Source organism: Lithobates pipiens, unplaced genomic scaffold, assembly GCF_037356315.1.
Source record: "Lithobates pipiens isolate NorthernLeopardFrog02 unplaced genomic scaffold, aLitPip1_a1.2 Scaffold_22, whole genome shotgun sequence".
NCBI lineage: Eukaryota > Metazoa > Chordata > Amphibia > Anura > Ranidae > Lithobates > Lithobates pipiens.
Window position 1 is genome coordinate 16,454,511 of NW_027507784.1, and position 23,399 is coordinate 16,477,909.

Here is a 23,399-nt window from a genome sequence, read left to right on the forward strand (position 1 = left end):
GAACATTTTCTATAAAAGGTATGGGTAGTCAAAACTTTTTTTTAGCCTTGGATAAAGTAGAATAGGATTAGAACCCTATTGAGTTGCATTGCTTATGCAAAATCTGATGAAAGCAGAAGACCAAAATCTTTTAATATTGATGTTTATTCATATCAAGAAAACATAAAACAATCAATGCTTTTTGTGGACTCAGAGCTCTCCTCCTTTGTCAGGGCTATGACAAATAAAGAAATGATACTGTATTTATATATTTTTGTCAGGGCCTGGATCTGAACATAGGGCCTCTGCTGTGTCTGGCAGTGTCTCTGCTTGCTGGGCCACCTGGACTACTGGCAATTCCCTAAATGATCCCGCCTTGAACCTTGTTTGTTGTGAACCTTGAACCCTTTGCTCCTCCCCTCAACTTCCAATCAAAGCCATGCATTTGTATTTCCTGTTGCCAGATTATTGTGGTCTCTTCAGCCAATAACTTGCTCCTGCTGTCATCCGTATCTTCGCTACCACTCGTTACCGACCCTTGACTTGTTCATTGACTAAACTTCTGCTTATTCCTACTTGCAACCACTTGTTAGCAAAACTGATGTGAGTCCAGTGAGTCTTTATTGCGCATGAGAAGCTCAATATTACCCTCTACCCACCCCCCCCCCCCAAAGACCCCTTCATCAGGGCCCAATGCCCAGATATGGGAATTAAATAAAATCTACCCTTGTAGTGTCCTTCCACCCCAGCACTGCAAGGATTAATGCTCATTATGTCTAAGGACAGGGGAATAAAGAGGTAACTCTTACCTTCCTCCTGCTCCATCCTCCTTTCCCTCCACACCTCCAGGCTGTGGGTGGTCCTATGCATCATGACCTACAATGCAGGGCTGCAACTGCAGCCGGGCACACTTTTGCGAGGAGGTTTCACCATTGGAGGGACCAGGCTGAAGTGAAGGATAAGGTGACTACTACACCGTATCCCTGCACCCCTAGATTAAACCAGCACTGTAAGGGTAAGTTTTGTCTATTTCCTGAGGTTTGGCTTTAAATGCTGGCAATAATAAATGAAATAAAGTACTGGACAACAACTTGAAAATTAAAACTTAAATGCCATGCTGATTCGGGACGCCCATCAGGCTGTCTGACTGGCAACCTGACTCCATACGACCTTTACTTGTTTTGATACACTGAACGTGTACATCCCATGTGCCATTAAGACCTACTGGACTCACATGAGCTTTGAGGATGAGCTTTGAATTCATAATACATAGTTCAAAAGTGTGCTTTCAGAGTTTAGGGGTGTGCTACGTACAGAATGCAGAGTTAAGGGGTGTGCTATATTCAATTGTCAGAGTTCAGGGGTGTGCTATATTCAGAGAGTTCAGTGGTGTGCTACGTACAGAGTGCAGAGTTCAGTGGTGTGCTATGTTCAGAGTGCAGAGTTCAGTGGTGTGCTATGTTCAAAGTGCAGAGTTCAGGAGTGTGCTATGTTCAGAGTGCAGAGTTCAGGAGTGTGCTACATACAGAATGTAGAGTTCAGGGGCGTGCTACATACAGAGGGCAGAGTTCAGGGCTGGATGAACCCTACTTGAGAAGCCCTGGCCCAGAGTGATAGGAGAGAGTATTATAATAGGGAAAGATATTACAGATTCTTTTATACAGAGAAGATTGAAGGTTACAGTGATCTATAATTAATGTTTACAATCTTTGGGATTCCCCATTGGCCATGCATTCTTCTCAACTTGTCCAGGATCCAAAAATAGTCCGCTTAGTCTTCTAGTCTTTTGTTTTCTTTTTTTGTTTTCCTCCTTCTGTAGAACAGAAAAGCAATGTGTTACATTTATTATGAGTGAGAATGCTTTTATTACCCTAGCTGGGTCTGGAAGGTAAGGGCCATGGCACATTGGCGATCCTGATGATGGGCAGCTGGGAAGTTGTCTTCTTATACATGGCAGAGAAATACCCGTCTGTTTCCATGGTGTGACTCCCTTACTGGTTGGATAAGTGAGGTGGCACCTTCGCTTGTCCTTCCAGAGAGGTAACCCTACTGTGGAAACAGGCAAGTATTTCCTCAGCTCTGTATAGGGATCCTATCACTGACAAATTGTCACCAATGACAGGATTATAATTGTGACATGGACCCAAAGCTAATCTCCAGGAAAACCTGAAAAACACCAACACTAACCACTTGCCGACCGGCCAGCAGGAATTTTACTGTTGGCCGGAGGCTTCACTGTGCATCGCAACGTACCCGTATGTCATGCCAAACTTCTTGGGTTTAAAGGAGCAGGAACGTCCCCTCCCTCTTGTGCAGCTGATTGGACACAGGGCGAGTTTGTCAGCAGATTTGCAGCCAATGATTTGGGCTGTGAACCTGCTGACTGCTGTGGCCAATCACAGCACAGATCTTTGTGTGTTGGTAAACACAACCCAGATCTGGCTGTTTTTTTGTTTTCTCTCCAATTTCATTTATCATTCGGAGCTGAAATTAAGAGGAAAAGCCAGCCAGTCTGTAAGTGAGTAAAATCAGCACACATACAATTGTTAGGCACACAGTTAACCTTTTGATTGCCCTTCTGATCACCCCTGTCACCTAGCTAGTGCCATTAGTATAGTGTCAGTGCACAGTATTATCACTGATCACTATAATGGCGCGTACACACGATCGGACTATCCGGCGGACAACCCACCAAACTTTGCAGCGGAGGTCCACCGGACTTTCCGAACGAGCGGACCTGCCCACCCACGACAGGGCTTTTCCAGACATTTTGAATGTGGCTCCAGGTAGCCGGAACTAGCGAAGGAAGTCAATATAGCCACCTCCATCAGCGAGATTGACACCTCGCTAGCCCCGTCACCTGGTATGGATTTAAAGGGGAAGCCCTACGCTGAAAAAATGGCGTGGGGGTCCCCCCAAAGTCCATAGCAGACCCTTATCCAAGCGAGCACCCCCCCTCCTGAGCTGTACCAGGCTGTGTGCCCTCAACATGGGGGGGTGCTTTGGGGAAGTGGGTCCCTGAGGACCCCCCACCCCAAAGCACCTTGTCCCCATGTTGATGAGGACAAGGGTCTCTTTCTGACAACCCTGGCCTGACAGCGACAGAAGTTCCGACCAACGCTAGTAAAAGAGCTGGAAGAAAAAAGCGGAGGCCAGCAAGAAGAACCGAAGAGCGGGACAAGACCCCCTAAGTCGGAAGAAGACCCCCAGACGGTGGTGGTGACGAAGGAGAAAGCCGGGCTCCTCTGCTAGTAAAAGAGCTAGCAGAAGAGAGCGGAGGAGTCCAGCGAGAAGACCCCCAAAGACAGAGGAAGAGAAGACCCCCGGAGCTGTCTAATAAAGTATTTTAAAAACCTGTGTTGTGTTTTTTTCATGTACACTTTTTTCCCCAGGTGAATGGGTAGGGGTACAAGTTACCCCATACTCATTCACATAGGGTTGGGGGCCGGAATCTGGGGGCCCCCTTATTCTGATAAGCCCCCTGCCCGCAGACCCCGACAACCAACGGCCAGGGTTGTTGGGAAGAGGTCCCTGTCCTCATCAACATGGGGACAAGGTGCTTTGGGGTGGGGGGGGCCCGCCATATTGACGGCACGCAGCCTGGTATGGCTCGGGGGGGGGGGGGGGGGCGCTCGCTCGTCCCCACTCCTTTTTCTGACCAGCCGGGCTGCGTGCTCGGATAAGGGTCTGCAATAGACTTTGGGGGGACCACCACGCCGTTTTATTGGCGTAGGGCTTCCCCTTTAAATCCATACCAGGTCACAGGGCTAGCGAGGTGTCAATCTCGCCGATGGAGGCGGCGACATTCATTTCCTTCGCTAGTTCCGTCAACCTGGAGCCACATTCAAAATGAACGGACTTTTCTCCGTGTGTGGGCAAGTCCGTTCATTTCAAAAGTCCGGCAGACTAGCACACAGACGGGCGGATTGTCCGCCAGACTGCTGAGTCCGGCGGACAATTTTGAGTCAAAACTTCTTTCTAAGTCCGGCGGACTTTTGGGAAGAAAAAGTCTGCCGGAGCCCACACACGGGCAGATTGTCCAGTGGACTCAGGTCCACTGGGCCAAGTCCGATCGTCTGTACGCAGCATTAGAGTCACTAGTGACATCATTTAGCATCAGTTTACGTCCCTCCAAACCAGTGTCAGTTAGCGGCAGTCCCTGATTGCCCACCACACTATCATAGTCACACTATAAATCACTGATCACTGACATTACTAGTATAGTTTCTGTATGGATCAGTATCTTAATCATGATCAGAACTATGCTAGTGTCCCCCAATTGCATAGTGTCTCAGAATAGTATAGTGTCCCCCAATAGTATAGTGTTCCCCAATAGTATAGTGCCCCAGAAAAGTATAGTGTCCCCCAATAGTATAGTGTCCCAGAATAGTATAGTGTCTGCCAATAGTATTGTGTCCCAGAATATTATAGTGTCCCAGAATAGTATAGTGTCCCCCAATAGTATAGTGTCCCAGAATAGTATCGTGTCCCCCAATAGCATAGTGTCTCCGAATAGTATAGTGTCCCCCAATAGTATAGTGTCCCAGAATAGTAGAGTCTTCCCCAATAGGGATGAGCTTCGTGTTTGAATCAAACCCATTTTCGACTCAAATATCAGCTGTTCGTCTGTGGCGCGTCACGGCCCATAATTCATTGCGGCATCTCAGTGCATTTCTGGCTGATGATTGGCCAAGCATGCACTATGACCCGCATGCTTGGCCAATCACAGAGCCGTCAGTGAAGAGAGCCATAATTGGCCACAGGCAGGGTGCCTGTGGCCAATCATGGCTCAGGGGGTTTAGCACATGCCCCACACTATATAAGGCCACCTGCGTGGCGGCCTTGCATAGGTTGTTGCGTCGCTAAGAGAGAGAGATAGACAGAGAGACAGTGTCTTAATTTCCTTTGAAGCTATTGCAATTACAGTCGGTGTATTGTGCCACCTGCACAATGTACACCTGAAGCTACCCCAATTGCTGGTGTTCTTCTGGTCCTATACCACAGGCAGCTGCTGCAGCAACTACAGTCAGTGTATTGTGCCACCTGCACAGTGTACACCTGAAGCTACCACAATTGCTGGTGTTCTTCTGGTCCTATACCACAGGCGGCTGTAGCAGTTACAGTCGGTGTATTGTGCCTCCTGCACAGTGTACACCTGAAGCTACCCCAATTGCTGGTGTTCTGCTGATTCTATCTGCAGGCAGCTGTAGCAATTACAGTCAGTGTACTGTGTCACCTGCACAGTTTGCACCTAAAGCTACCCCAATTGCTGGTGTTCTGCTGATCCTATACCGCAGGCAGCTCCAGAATAGTATAGTGTCCCCCAATAGTATAGTGTCCTAAAATAGTATCGTGTCCCCCAATAGTATAGTGTCCCAGAATAGTATAGTGTCCCCAATAGTATAGTGTCCCAGAACAGTATAGTATAGTGTTCCCCAATAGTATAGTGTCCCAGTATAGTATAGTGTCCCCCAATAGTATAGTGTCCCTCAATAGTATAGTGTCCCCCAATAGTATAGTGTCCCAGAATATTATAGTGTCCCCCAATAGTATAGTGTCCCAGAATAGTATAGTGTCCCCCAATAGTATAATGTCCCAGAACAGTATAGTGTCCCCAATAGTATAGTGTCCCTCAATAGTATAGTGTCCCAGAATAGTATAGTGTCCCAGAACAGTATAGTGTTCCCCAATAGGGATGAGCTTCTTGTTCGAGTCAAATCCATTTTCGACTCGAACATCAGCTGTTTGTCTGTTTGGCGAATTCCAAACATTTTGGGCCGTTCGCACCAAATTTGAGTGACCAGGGCCGTCTTTAATACTGATTGGACCCTGGGCAAAAATCTTCTTGGGGCCCCCCCCCCCCCATGCAGTTTTGCTCTCCACCTGCTCTGAGACATACAATAAATAGCAGCTAGACTTAAAATCTGTTTACTGTATCAGATCAGGCAGCGATTGCAATTGGTTACCAGCGGTTACAGCATATCATTACTGCTTAATGACTGGTTGCTAGAGGTTACAGCACACATTACGGCTCACTGATTAGTTGCTTGAGGTTACAGCAAATGATTTCTTCTTGTTAATTGGTTACTAGAGATTACTGTAAAGTAATACTGCTCACTGATTGGTTGCTGAAAGTTACAGCACATCATCTCCTCACTGCAGGGGAGCATGATACACATATGAATGCCGCCTTTATTTACATATCAATGCTGCCGGCCACATCTATTTACTTAGTAATGCCGCCACTATTTAAATATGAATGCCGGTTATTTACATGTAAACACAGGGTCTGCCGGTGAGTTATCTGTACACAACAATAGGGCAGAGCTGGGCAGCATTAGTATCATCACTTCACACTGAGATATTGGGACTAAAACTTCAAGGGACAAGGGAATTTACACTGGGATAGATGGCAAGTATGTGGCAGCTGCTTTGGGCTCCACAACAATGACAGGGCCCAGGGCAGCTGCCCCATTTGCCCTGCCTTAAAGACGGCCCTGTGCGTCACAGGCCATAATTCACTGCGGCATCGCAGTGCATTGCTGGCTGATGATTGGCCAAGCATGCACTAGGATGCCTGTGGACAATCATGGCTCAGGGGGTTTAGCACACGCCCCACACTATATAAGGCCGCCTGCACAGCGGCCTTGCGTAGTGTGTTGCGTCGCCGAGAGAGAGATAGACGGAAAGACAGTGTCTTCATTTCCTTTGAAGCTATTGCAATTACAGTCAGTGTATTGTGCCAGCTGCACAGTGTACACCTGAAGCTACCGCAATTGCTGGTGTTCTTCTGGTCCTATACCACAGGCAGCTGTAGCAGTTACAGTCGGTGTATTGTGCCACCTGCACAGTATATGCCTAAAGCTACCCCAATTGCTGGTGTTCTTCTGATTCTATCCGCAGGCAGCTGTAGCAATTACAGTCGGTGTACTGTGTCGTCTGCACAGTTTGCACCTAAAGCTACCCCAATTGCTGGTGTTCTGCTGATCCTATACCGCAGGCAGCTCCAGAATAGTATAGTGTCCTCCAATAGTATAGTGTCCTAGAATAGTATCGTGTCCCCCAATATTATAGTGTCCCAGAATATTATAGTGTCCCAGAATAGTATAGTGTCCCCCAATAGTATAGTGTCCCAGAATATTATAGTGTCCCCCAATAGTATTGTGTCCCCCAATAGTATAGTGTCCAAGAATAGTATTGTGTCCCCCAATAGTATAGTGCTCCCCAATAGTATAGTGTCCCAGAATAGTATAGTGTCCCCCAATAGTATAGTGTCCCAGAATAACATTGTGTCCCAGAATAGTATAGTGTCCCCCAATAGTATAGTGTCCCAGAATAGTATAGTGTCCCAGAATAGTATAGTGTCCCCCAATAGTATAGTGTCCCAGAATAGTATAGTGTCCCCCAATAGTATAGTGTCCCAGAATAACATTGTGTCCCAGAATAGTATAGTGTCCCCCAATAGTATAGTGTCCCAGAATAGTATAGTGTCCCCCAATAGTATAGTGTCCCAGAATAATATAGTGTCCCAGAAAAGTATAGTGTTCCCCAATAGGGATGAGCTTCGAGTTCGAGTCAAATCCATTTTCGAACATCAGCTGTTTGTCCGTTCGGCGAATTCCGAACATTATGGGCCGTTTCGAATTTGGCGCGTCCCAGACCATAATTCACTGCGGCATCGCAGTGCATTGCTGGCTGATGATTGGCCAAGCATGCACTAGGATGCCTGTGGCCAATCATGGTTCAGGGGTTTAGCACATGCCCCACACTATATAAGGCCGACTGCACGGCGGATTTGCGTAGTGTGTTGCGTTGCTAAGAGAGAGAGAGATAGACGGAGAGACAGTGTCTTCATTTCCTTTGAAGCTATTGCAATTGCAGTCAGTGTATTGTGCCACCTGCACAGTGTACACCTGAAGCTACCCCAATTGCTGGTGTGCTTCTGGTCCTATACCACAGGCAGCTGTAGCAGTTACAGTTGGTGTACTGTGCCACCTGCACAGTGTACACCTGAAACTACCCCAATTACTGGTGTTCTGCTGGTCCTATACCACAGGCAGCTGTAGCAATTACAGTCAGTGTATTGTGCCACCTGCACAGTGTACGCCTAAAGCTACCCCAATTGCTGGTGTTCTTCTGGTCCTATACCACAGGCAGCTGTAGCAGTTACAGTCAGTGTATTGTGCCACCTGTGACAGACAGTCCGTGCTCATCCGATCCCCATAGAGGAGAACAGAGAGCTGACAGGGCAGTCCCTGCACAGTGTGCGGAGACCGCCCTGTCCGCCGCCGGCTCAGCGGGAACAACGGAGCGATCCCCGCTGAGCAAGCAATTCATCACGGGGCGGATCATTACTGATCCACCCCATGTGAAAGGGGCCTAAAGCTACCCCAATTGCTGTTGTTCTGCTGATCCTATACCGCAGGCAGCTGCAGTAATTACAATCGGTGTACTGTGTCATCTGCTCAGTGTGCACCTAAAGCTATTTGCTGGTGTTTTCATAGTAATAATACTACAGGCAGGCAGTTTATTCTGCTAGCTGCAGTATAATCAGCATATACGTCCCAGCTTTGTGCAGCTACATCTCCCTGCAGGTCATTAGTATGTCTGGAAGGCCAACAAGGAGAGGCAGACAGTCATGAGCCAATAAAAGAGGGAAAGCAGGCTCTGTGTCTAGAGGCAACGGTGCTGGTCGGGGACACAGTGCATCCTCATCAGCACGTGGCCATGGGACATGCTTGTCCTTATTTTCAGCAGCTGGACACGTTGAGCCGCAACATGCCGAAGACTTGGTAGACTGGATGACCAAGCCCTCCTCATCCTCTCTCACCCAGGCTCAGGGTACTGGCAAAGCAGCTGCCAAGGCGGTCCCTTCCCTTGGCTCAATGGCATCAGTCACTCCTTCCCTAGCCCCACCATGTCCTCCTGAGGAGTCCCCCGAACTGTTTGAGCACAGTGTTGGGTACATGCTCCAGGAGGATGCCCAGTGTTTTGAAGGCTCAGATGATGATACCCAGCTAGAGGAAGGCAGTAACGTGAGCCCAGAGAAAGGGGATGCCCAAGAAGGACAGCAATCTGGCAGTCATGTTCCACCAGCTGCAGCATACTGCACCAGTGATGAGGAGGGAGGGGATGATGAGGTCACTGACTCCACGTGGGTGCCTGATAGGAGAAAGGAGGAGGAGGAGGCACATCTCCAATGAGGCAGGATGCCCTCCAGGGGCCAGCTTAAGGGCAGCACACCGACTGCATCACACTGCAGAGCTCCGCATGTCTAGGGCACTGCTGTCTCTGCTCGTTATTCCAAAAGTTCATTGGTATGGGCCAGGTGACAGATGCACTCCGTAGGAGTCGGAAGTGCACCGCTAGGTAATGGACCTTAGGACTGACTGCTGCGGATTGTACCCAGGGAGATTTAGGACACAGGTCTACAGGATCACTAACACAGATCCCAATGGGAGCTGGAGCATAGATTCCCCAGGGCGCAGAGTCTAAGAGCCAGCGGGTGTTCGCCAGAGCCTCCAGTGGTGAGGATGGACTTCGCTGCAGTCTGGCTCCAGGTCGCGGCCCCTAGGTTCTCACAGCTCACAATCCCAGTAGACTACAGGAGAAGGAAGCAGCAGGCTGAAACGACAAGGATAGTAAGGGGATACGGTAGAGGTCAGGGCAACTAGCAGACAGGAACAACAGAGTACACGCCAAAGGTTCAGGGTCACAGGCAGACAGGGATGGTCAGGGACATGCAAAAGGTCAAGGTCACAAGCAGACAAGAATCGTTGAGAACACGCCAAGGTCGGTAACAGAGTCAAACATAGAGCACACGGCAAGCAGGAACCAGGACACCAAACACACAATGGTTGATCAGCACTGTTGGCTTGCAGTGCACAGGTTAATATAGGGTTCCCTGATAGGGCCTGGGGTGGAGCCATGCTTAGAGGAGAGGTTATAAAAACCACCAGGTGGAAGTGGCTGGCCTCTTAGTCAGAACACATGAGGGGAGGTAAGCAACCAGAGGAAGATTACTGCATAACCATGACATGGGCCTTTTTTGAATGAGTGCATAAGATCGCACCGCTGCTATTTGCAACATATGTCTCAAGCGTATCTCGCGTGGCCAAAACATCAGCCACTTGGGCACCACATGCTTGACCAGACATGTCGACCTGCCATGCAGTTCATTGGCAAGCGTACCTAAAAGACCCACATCAAAGAACAAAGCGGACCTCTCTTTGCTTCTCATCAGCTGGGATCTCCAACCTCACTATACCTTCAGTCCTCTCTGAAACCTGCACTGAGAGGAATGAAGGTGTAGAATTAGGTGTGTCACAGCCAAGTACTTGCGGGCAATCTGCTATCGGTACACCGACGTCCGATTGTAGCAGGCAAATTTCCCTGCCCCAGCTGCAGGACCATCGAAAGAAGTTCATTCCCAGCCATCCACACACCCAGCGGTTGAATGCTAGCTTGGCTAAATTGCTAGCACTTCAACTGCTGCCTTTTCAGTTGATAGACTCTGCCCCCTTCCGTGAGTTTGTGCAATGTGCAGTTCCTCTGTGGCAGGTTCCCAAATGCCACTTTTTCTCACGGAAGGCAATTCCGGCTCTCTACCGGCATGTGGAAGGCAATGTCCATGCCTCTCTGGACAGGGCGGTCAGCGGTAAGATGCATATTACTGATGACTCATGGTCCAGCAGGCATGGACAGGGATGTTACCTATCTTTCACGGCGCATTGGGTGACTCTTCTGGCAGCTGGGAAGGATGCAGGACAAGCTGCAGTAGTGTTGGAGGTTGTTCTGCCACCACACCTCCAAAATGCTACTACTTGTGATTGTGACACACCTCTCTCCTCCACCCATCCTCTTCTTCTTCCTCCATGGCCTCTTCCTGTGCTTTGTCCTCAGAACCAGCGGTGCTTCGAAGGTGTTCAAGAGGCTATGCAATTACGCAGGCACAAAGATACTATGCCGTGCTTACGCTGGTGTGCTTGGGAGACAGGAGCCACATTGGGGCAGAGATGTTGACATTGCTGCAGATGTGGTTGACGCCACGCCAGTTTAAGACAGGAATGGTGGTTTGCGACAGGGAAAACTGACCCGTGTGCCCTGTCTGGCTCACGTCCTTAACTTGGTGGTGCAGTGGTTCTTGGGCAGGTACCTGGGCTTACAGGATGTCCTGAGGCAGGCCAGGAAAGTCTGTGTGCATTTCCGCCAGTCATATAATGCCAGTGCTCGACTGGCTGACCTCCAAATGGAATTGAACCTGTCCAAGAACCGCCCTATCTGTGACATGCCCACCAGGTGGAACTCAATGTTGGCCATGCTGCATCGGCTGCACATGCAGCAGAGGGCCATCAATGAGTACCTGTGTGACTACGGCACCAGGACAGGGTCAGGGGAGCTCATTTCCCCCCCACGCCAGTGGGCCATGATCAAGGATGCATGCGCTGTCATGTCACCATTTGAGGAGGCCACGACGATGGTGAGCAGTGACAGTGCATGCATCAGTGACACTGTACCTCTTGTCCACCTGTTGGAGAACACGCTGTGTGGAATAATGGACAGGGCACTTGAGGTAGAACAGAGGCAGGAAGAGGAAGACTTCCTTGCCTCTCAACGCCCCCTTTATCCAGTGTTCCTGCTGGCCCGCCAATCACACAGGAAGAGGAGGAGGAGGATTGTGTCAGCATGGAGGTGGAGCCTGGCCCTCAGCATCAGCAGCAGTCTTTTAGGGATCATTTACAGTCCCAAGAAACTCGTGAACTTGTACATGGCTGGGAGTAGGTGGTTGCGGATCATGTTGCCCTTAGTGACCCAGAGGACTCCGGACCGAATGCCTTGGCTAACCTACGCTGCATGGCCTCCCTGATCCTGCAAAGCCTGCGGAAGGATCCTCATATTCATCAGATCAAGGAGAGGGATCTTTACTGCCCGAGTTTCGGAGAGGAATTTTCCTAGTTTCACTGTCTGTGACCGATTTCCTAGGAAGGACGCAAACCAATGAAGATCTATGTCTTGGACTCCGGCTACTTCTGTGAGGCGGACGAGTAGAGTATTGTGATCTACTGTATCAAACGCTGCACTTAGGTCTAGCAGTACGAGGAGACACGGCTCTCCTTCATCTGCTGCTTCGAGGGCGTCATCCCAAATCTTGAGGAGAGCTGTTTCTGTTCCATGACCTGGGCGGAAGCCTGATTGCAGCGGGTCCAGGAGTTTGTGAGTATCCAGGTGAAGTTGTAGCTGATGTACTACAGCTTTCTCCATGATCTTAGAAATGGTGTTGAGGCTTGTAATCGGCCTACGGTTGTTTGGATCCTGAGGGTCCAGGTTTGGTTTCTTGAGTAGAGGTTTGACGATGCCTTGTTTGAGGATGCTGGGAACAATCCCTTTGTGGAATGATCGGTTTATGAGGTGGGTTATGGTTGGAGCCACGATGTCGGAGCATTCTTTCAGTAGTTTTGTGGGGATGATGTCAATAGGTGAGGTACTGTCACGCAGTTTATTAATGATGTTTTTTGCGGTGTATACGGTAATTGGGGATAGTGAAAATTTTGGCGGTTGCGGTATGTTGGTGCGGACATCCTCTTTATGTATTTGCTGGCTGAAGTTGGATGTTTTCTTCTGACAAATTGTTTCCCTGATGGTTTTGACTTTATCGATGAAAAAATCCGACAGTTTGTCACAGTAATCCTGGGATTCGCTTTCTGGGGGTTCTAGGCACACTGGATTCATTGATTGATTAACCAGTTTAAACAGTTCCCGTGGTTGGTTTGCGGCCGTTGAGATTGTATATGAGAAGTGGTCCTTTTTGGCTTTGAAGATTGCACCGACTCGGTTGATCAACTGACCTTCATAAAGAAGAATCAGTCTTGGATCACCACCAGCTACCAAGAACCTGAAGATGATGTAACCGAATAATTTGTTTTGAAATGTCAGATCCCTTGAAGACTGCCTATGCTGATGCTGAGTGACTATCCTGTTATGCTGACTGACTATCCTCTTCCTCCTCAATGATCCTGCTGATAGCTTGGAAGAACATTTTTGGTTCTGGGTGCCGCCATCAGTGGCTAAGGCCCTATTTTTCAGCCCCTGTTTAACAGGGGCGTGTAATTGCAATCTGTGATGCAATACTTTGCAGCAGGGCTCATTCCTGCACTCCAACTAGAGTATCTGTGAGGGGTTGCAGTGTTGTGGCACCAGTGCCTAAGGCCCAATTTTTCAGCCCCTGTTCAATAGGTGCATGTAATTACAATTCTTGATATGATATTTCACAGCAGGGCCCATTCTAGTGCCCACCAAGAGTAACTGTGAGGACTTACAATGTTATGGCACCAGCACCACCACCAAAGGCCCAATTTTTCTACCACTGCTCAACAATGGCATGTAATTACAATTATTGATATAATCGTTCACAGCAGGGCGCTCCAGCGCCCACCAAGAGTCACTTTGAGGGCTTACAGTGTTGTGGCAACACCAACACCTTGTTCCGCCATTTCTGCAGAGCATATAGGGCAGGCCCCTACTTTCAAACATCCAACTTACAAACATCTCCTACTTGTAAATGGAAGGAGACAACAGCAAGTGAGATGAAATCTACCCCTAGGAAGGAAAATTCTCTCCTGTAAGAGAAATATGTCTCCTCTCCACTGATGCTTTATCCCAATCCTTGTTTTACTAAAAAACCCAAAATTTCAAAAAACATTGGTCATTGGGACAGAAAGTGAGGTGAAATCTTCTGAAGAGTTGCACAGATGGGAAAAAAAATTATACAGGGGTGATAACCCTTCCCTATGTTTTTTGACTGGAGCTACACTTTAAAAATGTACCAGTTGAAAATTACAAACAGATTCAACTTAACACAACAAACCTACACAGTCCCTGTCTTGTTTGCACCGCCTGTATACTGCTGTTTTGAGTATATAGGGCTTGGGAGCCCCACTCCTTCCCTTTTTTTAATTTGGGTATGGGGTTCCACTTAATATCCATACAAGACCCAAAGGGGGGGGGGGGCTACCCATGCCATTTTTCTCAATGATTTTCATCCGTATTTCCGGAACCAGACCTCACATTAAAACCGCAAGCAGTTTTAAATGATTTTTTTTCCGTTAAATGTCATTTTGTGCAGGGACTGTTCTTAACACAGGAAACATGTGGCACTTCACAGGCATACTACAGACACCCCCCAGGCACCATATTTAAAGGAATATTTCACTTTTTTTTTTCACTTTAAGCGTTATTAAAATCACTGCTCCTGAAAAAACGACCTTTTTTTAACAAATATCCCCCAAAAACATTTTTTTTCCTCAGTTTAGGCCGATACGTATTCTTCTACATATTTTTGGTAAAAAAATATAAAAAATCGCAATAAGCGATTATTGATTGGTTCACGTAAAATTTATAGCGTTTACAAAATAGGGGATAGTTTTATGGCATTTTTATTAATATTTTTTTTTTACTAGTAATGGCGGCGATCAGCGATTTTTATTGTGACTGCGACATTGTGGCGGACACATCGGACATTTTTGGGCACCATTGTCATTTATATAGCAATCAGTGCTATACAAATGCAGTGATTCCTGTGTAAATGACACTGGCAGTGAAGGGGTTAACCAGGGGGTGGCTGTGTAGGGGTTAAGTGTTCCTACGGGCGTGTTACTAACTGTGGGGGGCTGGGCTGTGTGTTAGTGAACACTAATCTCTGCTCCAATCACAGGGAGCAGAGATCAGTGTCACTTGTTGCTAGGCAGAACGGGGAGATGCTGTTTACATCGGCATCTCCCCGTTCAGCCTCCCCGTGAGACGACCGCGGGTATCCCCGCGGCGATCGAGTCCATGGGACCCGCGACCGGACTCATGGGGGTCCCGACCGGGACGCACACACACCGCCAGCGGCGCGCAAGCGATGGCAGGGGGCGGCAATTTCAAATGGACGTACCGGTACGCCAATTTGCCTGCCCGTGCCATTCTGCCGATGTACATCGCGGTGCGCCAGTCGGCAAGTAGTTAAAAAAAAAATGCAGAGGTTATCAAATACCACCAAAAGAAAGCTATATTTGTGGGGAAAAAAGACATCAATTGTATTTGGGTACAACGTCGCACGACCACGCAATTGTCAGTTAAAGCGAAGTAGTGCCATATCACTAAAAAAATGGCCCGGTCAGGAAGAGGTGCAAAAAAGAAATACCTGGTCTTTTTTCATATATATATATACAGTGGTGTGAAAAAGTGTTTGCCCCCTTCCTCATTTCCTGTTCCTTTGCATGTTTGTCACACTTAAGTGTTTCGGAACATCAAACCAATTTAAACAATAGTCAAGGACAACACAAGTAAACACAAAATGCAATTTGTAAATGAAGGTGTTTATTATTAAAGGTGAAAAAAAATCCAAACCATCATGGCCCTGTGTGAAAAAGTGATTGCCCCCTAAACCTAATAACTGGTTGGGCCACCCTTAGCAGCAACAACTGCAACCAAGCGTTTGCGATAACGTGCAATGAGGCTTTTACAGCGTCCTGGAGGAATTTTGGCCCACTCATCTTTGCAGAATTGTCCTAATTCAGTTACATTAGAGGGTTTTCGAGCATGAACGGCCTTTTTAAGGTCATACCACAACATCTCAATAGGATTCAGGTCAGGACTTTGGCTAGGCCACTCCAAAGTCTTCATTTTGTTTTTCTTCAGCCATTCGGTGGTGGACTTGCTGGTGTGTTTAGGATCATTGTCCTGCTGCAGAACCCAAGTTCGTTTCAGCTTGAGTACACGAACAGATGGTCGGACATTCTCCTTCAGGATCTCTTGGTAGACAGCAGAATTCATAGTTCCTTTTATCACGGCAAGTCTTCCAGGTCCTGAAGCAACAAAACAGCCCCAGACCATCACACTACCACCACCATATTTTACTGTTGGTATAATGTTCTTTTTATGAAATGCAGTGTTCCTTCTACGCCAGATATACTTGGACACACACCTTCCAAAGAGTTCCACTTTTGTCTCATCAGTCCACAGAATGTTGTGCCAAAAGTCTTGGGGATCATCAAGATGTGTTGTGGAGAAATTGAGACGAGCTTTGATGTTCTTTTTGCTCAGCAGTGGTTTTCTCCTTGGAACTCTGCCATGCAGGCCATTTTTGCCAAGTCTTTTCCTGATGGTGGAGGCATGAACGCTGACCTTAACTGAGGCAAGTGAGGCCTGCAGTTCCTTGGACGTTGTTGTGGGGTCTTTTGTGACCTCTTGGATGAGTCGTTGCTGCGCTCTTGGGGTAATTTTGGGCGGCCGGCCACTCCTGGGAAGGTTCACCACTGTTCCATGTCTTCGCCATTTGTGGATAATGGCTCTCACTGTGGTTCGCTGGATTCCCAAAGCTTTGGAAATGGCTTTATAACCCTTTCCAGACTGATAGATCTCAATTACTTTCTTTCTCAATTGTTCCTGAATTTCTTTGGGTCTCGGCATGATGTGTAGCTTTTAAGGATCTTCTGGTGGACCTTACTGTGTCAAGCAGCTCCTATTTAAGTGATGCCTTGATTGTGAACAGGTGTGGCAATAATCAGGCCTGGGTGTGGCTAGAGAAATTGAACTCAGGTGTGGACAACCACAGTTATAGTATGTTTTAACAAGGGGGGCAATCACTTTTTCACACAGGGCCATGATGGTTTGGATTTTTTTTCACCTTTAATAATAAACACCTTCATTTACAAATTGCATTTTGTGTTTACTTGTGTTGTCCTTGACTATTGTTTAAATTGGTTTGATGTTCCGAAACACTTAAGTGTGACAAACATGCAAAGGAACAGGAAATGAGGAAGGGGGCAAACACTTTTTCACACCACTGTATATATATATATATATATATATATATATATATACACACACGCATATAAAAACCCAGTGGTGATCAAATACCATGAAAAGAAAGCTCTATTTATTTTTAAAAAAAGGTATAAAAGTTATTTGTACAGTATTGTATGACCGCACAATTAGCAGTTGAAGTAGTGCAGTGCTGAATAGCAAAAAATGGTCTGGTCACGATGGGGATAAAATGTCCTGAGGTCAAATAGTTAAAAAATAATTGCCTTTTTAAATAATACTAGTTTCCTGATTCTGACTTGGTGCAAAGCTTCCTATTACAGTAGAGCTCATACTGGGAAAGAGAGGGCAGGACTGGGAGCCAATCATCTTTGCTGCAGTACACATGTTAACAAGCCAACCTTCAACAGGAGAGAGCGGAGTGAGCAGAAAGATGACCTTATTAGTGTTCTGCTGCTCTTTTACTTTCCAGTCACAGGAAGGGGACGGATACATGGCCAACCTACAGTATATTACTTAAATCCCAACTCTGGGCTGGGCACAAAAGAAAAAAAACACCCTTAAAGGGAGGACCTTTACACCGCAAGAGTTAAATCTTCATTATGTCTAGGGGTGTTGTAATGAGGAGAATACATTATTACTGTATTTTTTTATTATTATTATTTTTTGATTATTTTCTTTTTTGATTCTTATTCTTATGTATCATTTTATGTTATTTTCTGTATCTAATGGTTAGGACTTGTATCTGACTGTTATGTAGTCTGTATATCGTATATATATATATATATATATATATATATATATATATATATATATATATAAAGTTTTTTTTTCTTTTGTAGACAATATTTGCCTCACAGCTCCTGAAGAAACAATATAGCTATACTGTATATGGCTTTATATATTATTTTCATCATTCTGTGATGATTTTTTATGTGTGTTTGTATCTCTATGGCCGCGTACACGCGGGCGGATTGTCTGTCCAACTTAGTCCGCTGAACCGTTCGCCCCGTGGCCACTAGGGACTCGCACGCGCCCCCTGCTCGCCCCCGGAGCCGATGTGAGTGCCTGGCGATCGCGATCACCGCTGGGCTCCTGCGATCGCTGCTGACACGTGGAGAACCGGGATCTGTATGTGTAAACACAGTTTTCGGTTCTCTGAGGGGAGAAGAGACAGATCGTCTGTTCATACAGAGTATGAACAGCGATCTGTCATCTCCTCTACACAGTCCCCTCCCCCCTTCAGTTAGAACACACACTAGGGAAACACATTAACCCCTTGTTAGCCCCCCTAGTGTTAATCCCTTCCCTGCCAGTGACATTTTTACAGTAATCAGTGCATTTTTATAACTCTGATCGCTGTATAAATGACAATGGTCCCAAAAATGTGTCAAAAGTGTCCGATGTGTCCGCTGTAATATCGCAGTCCTGATTAAAATTGCAGATCGCCGCCGTTCCTAGTAGAAAAAAAAATAATAAAAATGCAATAAAACTATTCCCTATTTTGTAGACTTTAGCGCAACTTTGGCACAAACCAATCAATATACGCTTATTGGGATTTTTTTTTTTTTACCAAATATATGTAGAAGAATACGTATCGGCTTAAACTGAAGAAAATTATTTTTTTATATATTTTTGGGGATATTTATTATAGCAAAAAGTAAAAAATAATGCGTTTTTTTTTTTGTTTATAGCGCAAAAAATAAAAGCCACAGAGGTGATCAAATACCAACAAAAGAGGGGCACGGTCTCAGTGATGCACTAGAGTAGGCGCCGGCACTGAATTAACAGCATTTACCAACACCTAGGTCGTACAGCCGCATCTGCAGACGATGTGGAAGAGAACAGGCAGACCCCTACCCAGAAAAGGTGACGCTACCAGCTCGATCAAACGATATATATGTCCGCCGAGCCGGCTGAGTCAGAGAACCAAGACGGCCTAGGCCGCTCACCGCATGATGGGCTGTCCGGGACAGGCTTCTCCTCCCGGGCTAGGCCCAACCGTAGACACCGCTCACCTGATTCATCGGGCATCGCATCCCTGGTGAGTGACCTGCCAACTAAAGCGGACCTGGCGTCCATGCTGATGAACCTCGAGTGGGTCATTAAGAAGGTGTCCGTGGTCCATTCGGACTTGTCACAGGTCTTGCTCAGAGTTGAGGAAACTGAGCAGCGGCTGGACCACCATGCGACAGCCATCAGAACCCTGCAGACAACCACCTGCCAACTTGCTATAGCACATAGGATGTCTCTGTACAAAATAGAGGACCAGGAGAAACGTAACCGATGTAATAATATAAGGATCAGAGGCCTGCCCGAAGCAACGGGGGATGAAGACCTCCTCCCCTCCATCAAAGGTATTTTCAATGGCCTCCTTGGTCGACTGGCGGATGACACTCTGAAGATTGACAGAGTTCACAGGGCCCTGCGTCCTCGCAACCTCAGCACAGACACCCCCCGGGATGTCATCTACAGGGTCCACCATTACCCTAAAAGGGAACTCATCATGCAGAAGGCCAGAGCAGCATCCCTGCTGGACTTTGACGGTGCTGCGCTCTCCTTTTTCCCAGACCTTGCTAAAGAAACCTTGGACCCTGCGTCCCCTCACAGAAATGCTGCATGCGGAATCCATCAAGTACCGGTGGGGCTTCCCTGGGGCTTTGAAATTTTGCCTGGACCTGAAAATCTCCCCACCGTAACTCCCCGGCTGGCAAGCGGTACTTCCCCCTGTTCCAGGTAACCCTGAGTCGCAATGGCGTTCTTCTCCCTCTGGAGTATCCGTGCAGCCTGACTAAGCCCGGGCCCTGCTATGCAGAGTTTCTCACCCACATCTCCGGCCGGTGATGCATCACCTTTGATGGCAAGCATCCCACCTCCACTTTTGCGTTGTGGCAGCCGCACTTGCCGTTTTACATTCCCTTGCTGCATACGCAGCCATCCTCCCGGATGGACCTGCGGTATGTCTCATATGTTTCCTCTCTTTTTATAACTTTTCTTCTCTTTCTGTCTTTTCTCTTACCCTTACTCTCTCTCCCTCACCCTTCCCCCCCTTCCCCTTCCCCATGGTCCCACCCAAAACCTGCCCCCCACAGATCAACGTGTCTGCTGCATTGGTGTTTACGGTTCTCCTCCTGGAGTCCCAATGGCCACAATAAATTTACTCTCCTTTAATGTTAGGGGGTTCCACGCCCCGGGGAAGAGGCACAACTTATATAGCGAACTGGTTCGCCTGCAGGGAGATGTGATCTTCCTCCAGGAGCCCCACCTCACACATACGACCACAGTCAAGCTTTACTCCTAGCAGTACCCCACGTGGTATTACAGTCTCTCTGATACTAACAAAGCTAAGGGTGTGGCTATTAGGCTTTGCAGGGGAACCGCATTCACGCTTGAATCTATGCTGAGCGACCCAACCAGGCGCTTCTTGTTTTTGAAGGGTACCCTAGGTAGCATGCCATGCACCCTGGCCACTCTCTACTCTCCCAACCGGGATCAGGCAAGTTTTATCGCCTCCACACTTAAAACGTTGCGCAACTTTTCGCGTGGATGCGTTCTCCTTGCAGGCGACTTTAATACCCCTCTGGAACCGACCCTGGATACTTCCAGAGGTGGCTCGGCCATCTCTCACAAACGCCTGAAATATATCCGTAAACAGTTACATGACTCGCAACTTATGGATGCCTGGAGGAATATGCACCCACGCGAACGGGACTTTACCCTTTATTCGACAGTTCATCAAACCTACTCCAGAATTGACCTAATTTTAATTGACTACCAACACCTGCCCCTACTAGTAAAATCGGACATTGAAACTTCCCCTATATCGGATCATATGCCTATTTTGCTTACCATTAGAATATTATCCCTGCCTCTTAAACCTATAATTTGGAAATTAAATGAGGGTCTTATTACTGACGAGCTGGATAAAAAATTGATAGGTGATGAACTAGCACTTTTTTTCAAAGACAACACGGGCCCCGATATTTCCCCGGTAACGTTGTGGGAAGCCCATAAGGCCTCAGGGGTAAACTCATTGAATTAGGTGCTAGAAAAAAAGAGGGAGCGAACTTAGCGACTGAGCGACCTACTCAATGAGATTAAACAACATGAGCAACAACACAAGGCCTCACAGTCCTTGGCACTATTCCATACTCTAACCGAGAGACGAGAAGAGTTGAAATCTCTTATGCACTTAGACCAGAAACAACGGTTCCGTCTCGTGGCCCAAAGCTTCTATGAGTGGGGCAATAGACCTGGTAGGTTGCTGGCACGCTCCCTCCAACAACGTAAATCTGCCTCATTTATAGCTAAAATTAAGACTTCCTCTGCAAATATGGTGTTTGATACACCTAAAATTGCCCACAAATTTAGAGAATTTTACCAACACCTCTATCATGTCCAACACTCTATCACTGACAGGAGGACGAAGTCACAACTAATTAGGGACTACCTAGAGCGCTCCAACCTACCCAAGCTGCCCCCGACGACTTTGGCCTTGCTTGAAGGTGAGCTCACCACAGCGGAATTACATGGTGCCCTAAAAGCTATGGCCAATGGAAAGGCGCCGGGACCTGATGGTTTCACGGTGGCCTACTAACGCTCCTATGCGGACATTTTAATTCCCCACTTGACCAGGTATGCCAATGTGACCTCTGAAGGTGGTAGGCTTTGCCGCAGAGTATACATGCACACATCACTGTCATACCTAAGTCTGGAAAAGATCCTTGTAACTGTGGGAGCTATCGCCCCATATCGCTACTAAATATTGACGCCAAGATATATGCTAAAGCTATTGCCAATAGGTTACTTCCTTTGATCCCACAGTGGATATCACTGGACCAGACAGGCTTCATACCAGGCAGGGAAGCCCTAGATAATTCTCTTTGCACCCTATCCCTAATGGCACACATACGCAGGACCTCCCAGCCCACCCTTCTACTCTCTACGGATGCTGAAAAGGCATTTGATAGGGTGGACTGGGAATTCCTCATGGCAACGCTATCTCACCTGGGAATCAACGCCCCCCTACTATCCCAAATTTCTACGCTCTACCATCAACCCGCAGCTCAACTGCAGATTAATGGAATGCCGAGCGACCCCTGTACTTTATTTAATGGTACACTTCAGGGCTGCCCCCTCTCCCCAATTTTATTTGCGCTCTCCCTGGAACCCTTCCTCTCCGTGGTTAGGCAAAATCCAAATATCCATGGGATAGTTGTAGGCCACACGGAACACAAATATGCTGCATATGCAGATGATATTTTATTCTTCAAACTATAGCCCCTAATAACCCTTCCCAATCTCATGCCTGAATTTTCAATCTATAACACTATCTCCAATTTTAAGATTAATATAGCTAAATCGGAAATCCTAAACATATCAACCTCCACGTGAATTGCCACTCACTTGAAGCAGACCTTCCCCTTTCAATGGCAAGCAAAGAAAATGAAATACCTAGGAATCTACCTCACACCAAACCCAACTTCCCTTTTTCGCGCAAATTACTTACCACTGCTCAACGCACTCTGGGTTGACATGCAGAAATGGAGACAACTTGCCCACTCTTGGATGGGGAGGATCGGGGTGGTTAAAATTAACCTGCTACCTAGAGTACTATTTATGTTTGGAATGATACCATATGGAATCCCAATGGGCTTCTTCGCAATACTTAACTCTTTAATTACCAAGTACGTCTGGAAAAGGAAAAAAACCAGACTCCCCAGGTCCCTACTTATCAGATCCAAAAGAGCTGGTGGCCTGGCTTTACCAGACCTCAGGTTCTACTTCCGCTCAATAATATTGGGCAGGCTTCCTGATTGGAAATAATGCAAGCAAACCAAGCTATGGGTTGCGCTGGAAGCAACACTCAGTGGATCTGACCTTCCGACACAAATGTGGATACCAAAGAAACACCGGAGCTTATCGATTGATACATCACCACTCACCTATTCATCCCTGATGGTTTGGGACTCTTTGTGTAAGACCCATGGTTGGCCTTATAACTCCCCCATAATGCCCCTTACCGGACATAACTATTTCCCACCAGGGAATATGGACTCTGGTATCCACACTTGGCACTTGGGGTCAAAAACCCTCTTGCATCAAGTTATTGGTCCATCTGGAGTACTCCCCCTAACCGCCATAATGGTTGACTCCACTATTTCGTATATGGATCAATGGAAACACAGACAACTAACTGCCTTCATTAACTCATTGCCGAAACTCTTGAGAACTTTGTCGGACTTGACACCTTTGGAAGCTGCTTTCTCCGAAGCGCAACCAGTGAAGAAACCAATATCTTATTTTTACCATGCCCTGATCTCGCTGTCATCTTCCACCACCCCCACGTTTATCCGCAATTGGGAACTTGACCTCCACAAAGAACTGACATTGGATCAAAAAACTAACATCCTTACCCTGACCCATACTTCCTCAGGGGCCTCAAAAATGGCGGAGGTGAGCTACAAACTTCTGGCCAGATGGCACTATACCCCTGTACTGCTACACAAAGTTTTTCCACAGGTCTCTCCTATATGTTGGAGGAGGGACTGTGGAGAGAGGGCTACCCACGCCCACATCTGGTGGTATTGTCCTAGAATACGCCTGTTCTGGCTCAC

General features: G+C 47.2%; 1 protein-coding gene across 3 annotated transcripts in view; it reads right to left on the minus strand.

Annotated features, from left to right (window-relative positions):
- Positions 1–644: 644 nt before the first annotated feature.
- Positions 645–23,399, minus strand: part of LOC143923344 (uncharacterized) — a 124,926-nt gene continuing 102,171 nt past the window's right edge. For all 3 annotated transcript variants that reach the window (XM_077446958.1, XM_077446956.1, XM_077446957.1), the window contains one exon: positions 645–1,792. In XM_077446958.1, the coding sequence (XP_077303084.1) occupies positions 1,758–1,792 (35 nt within the window). In that variant the 3' untranslated portion in view covers positions 645–1,757. The remainder of the gene's footprint in view (positions 1,793–23,399) is intronic.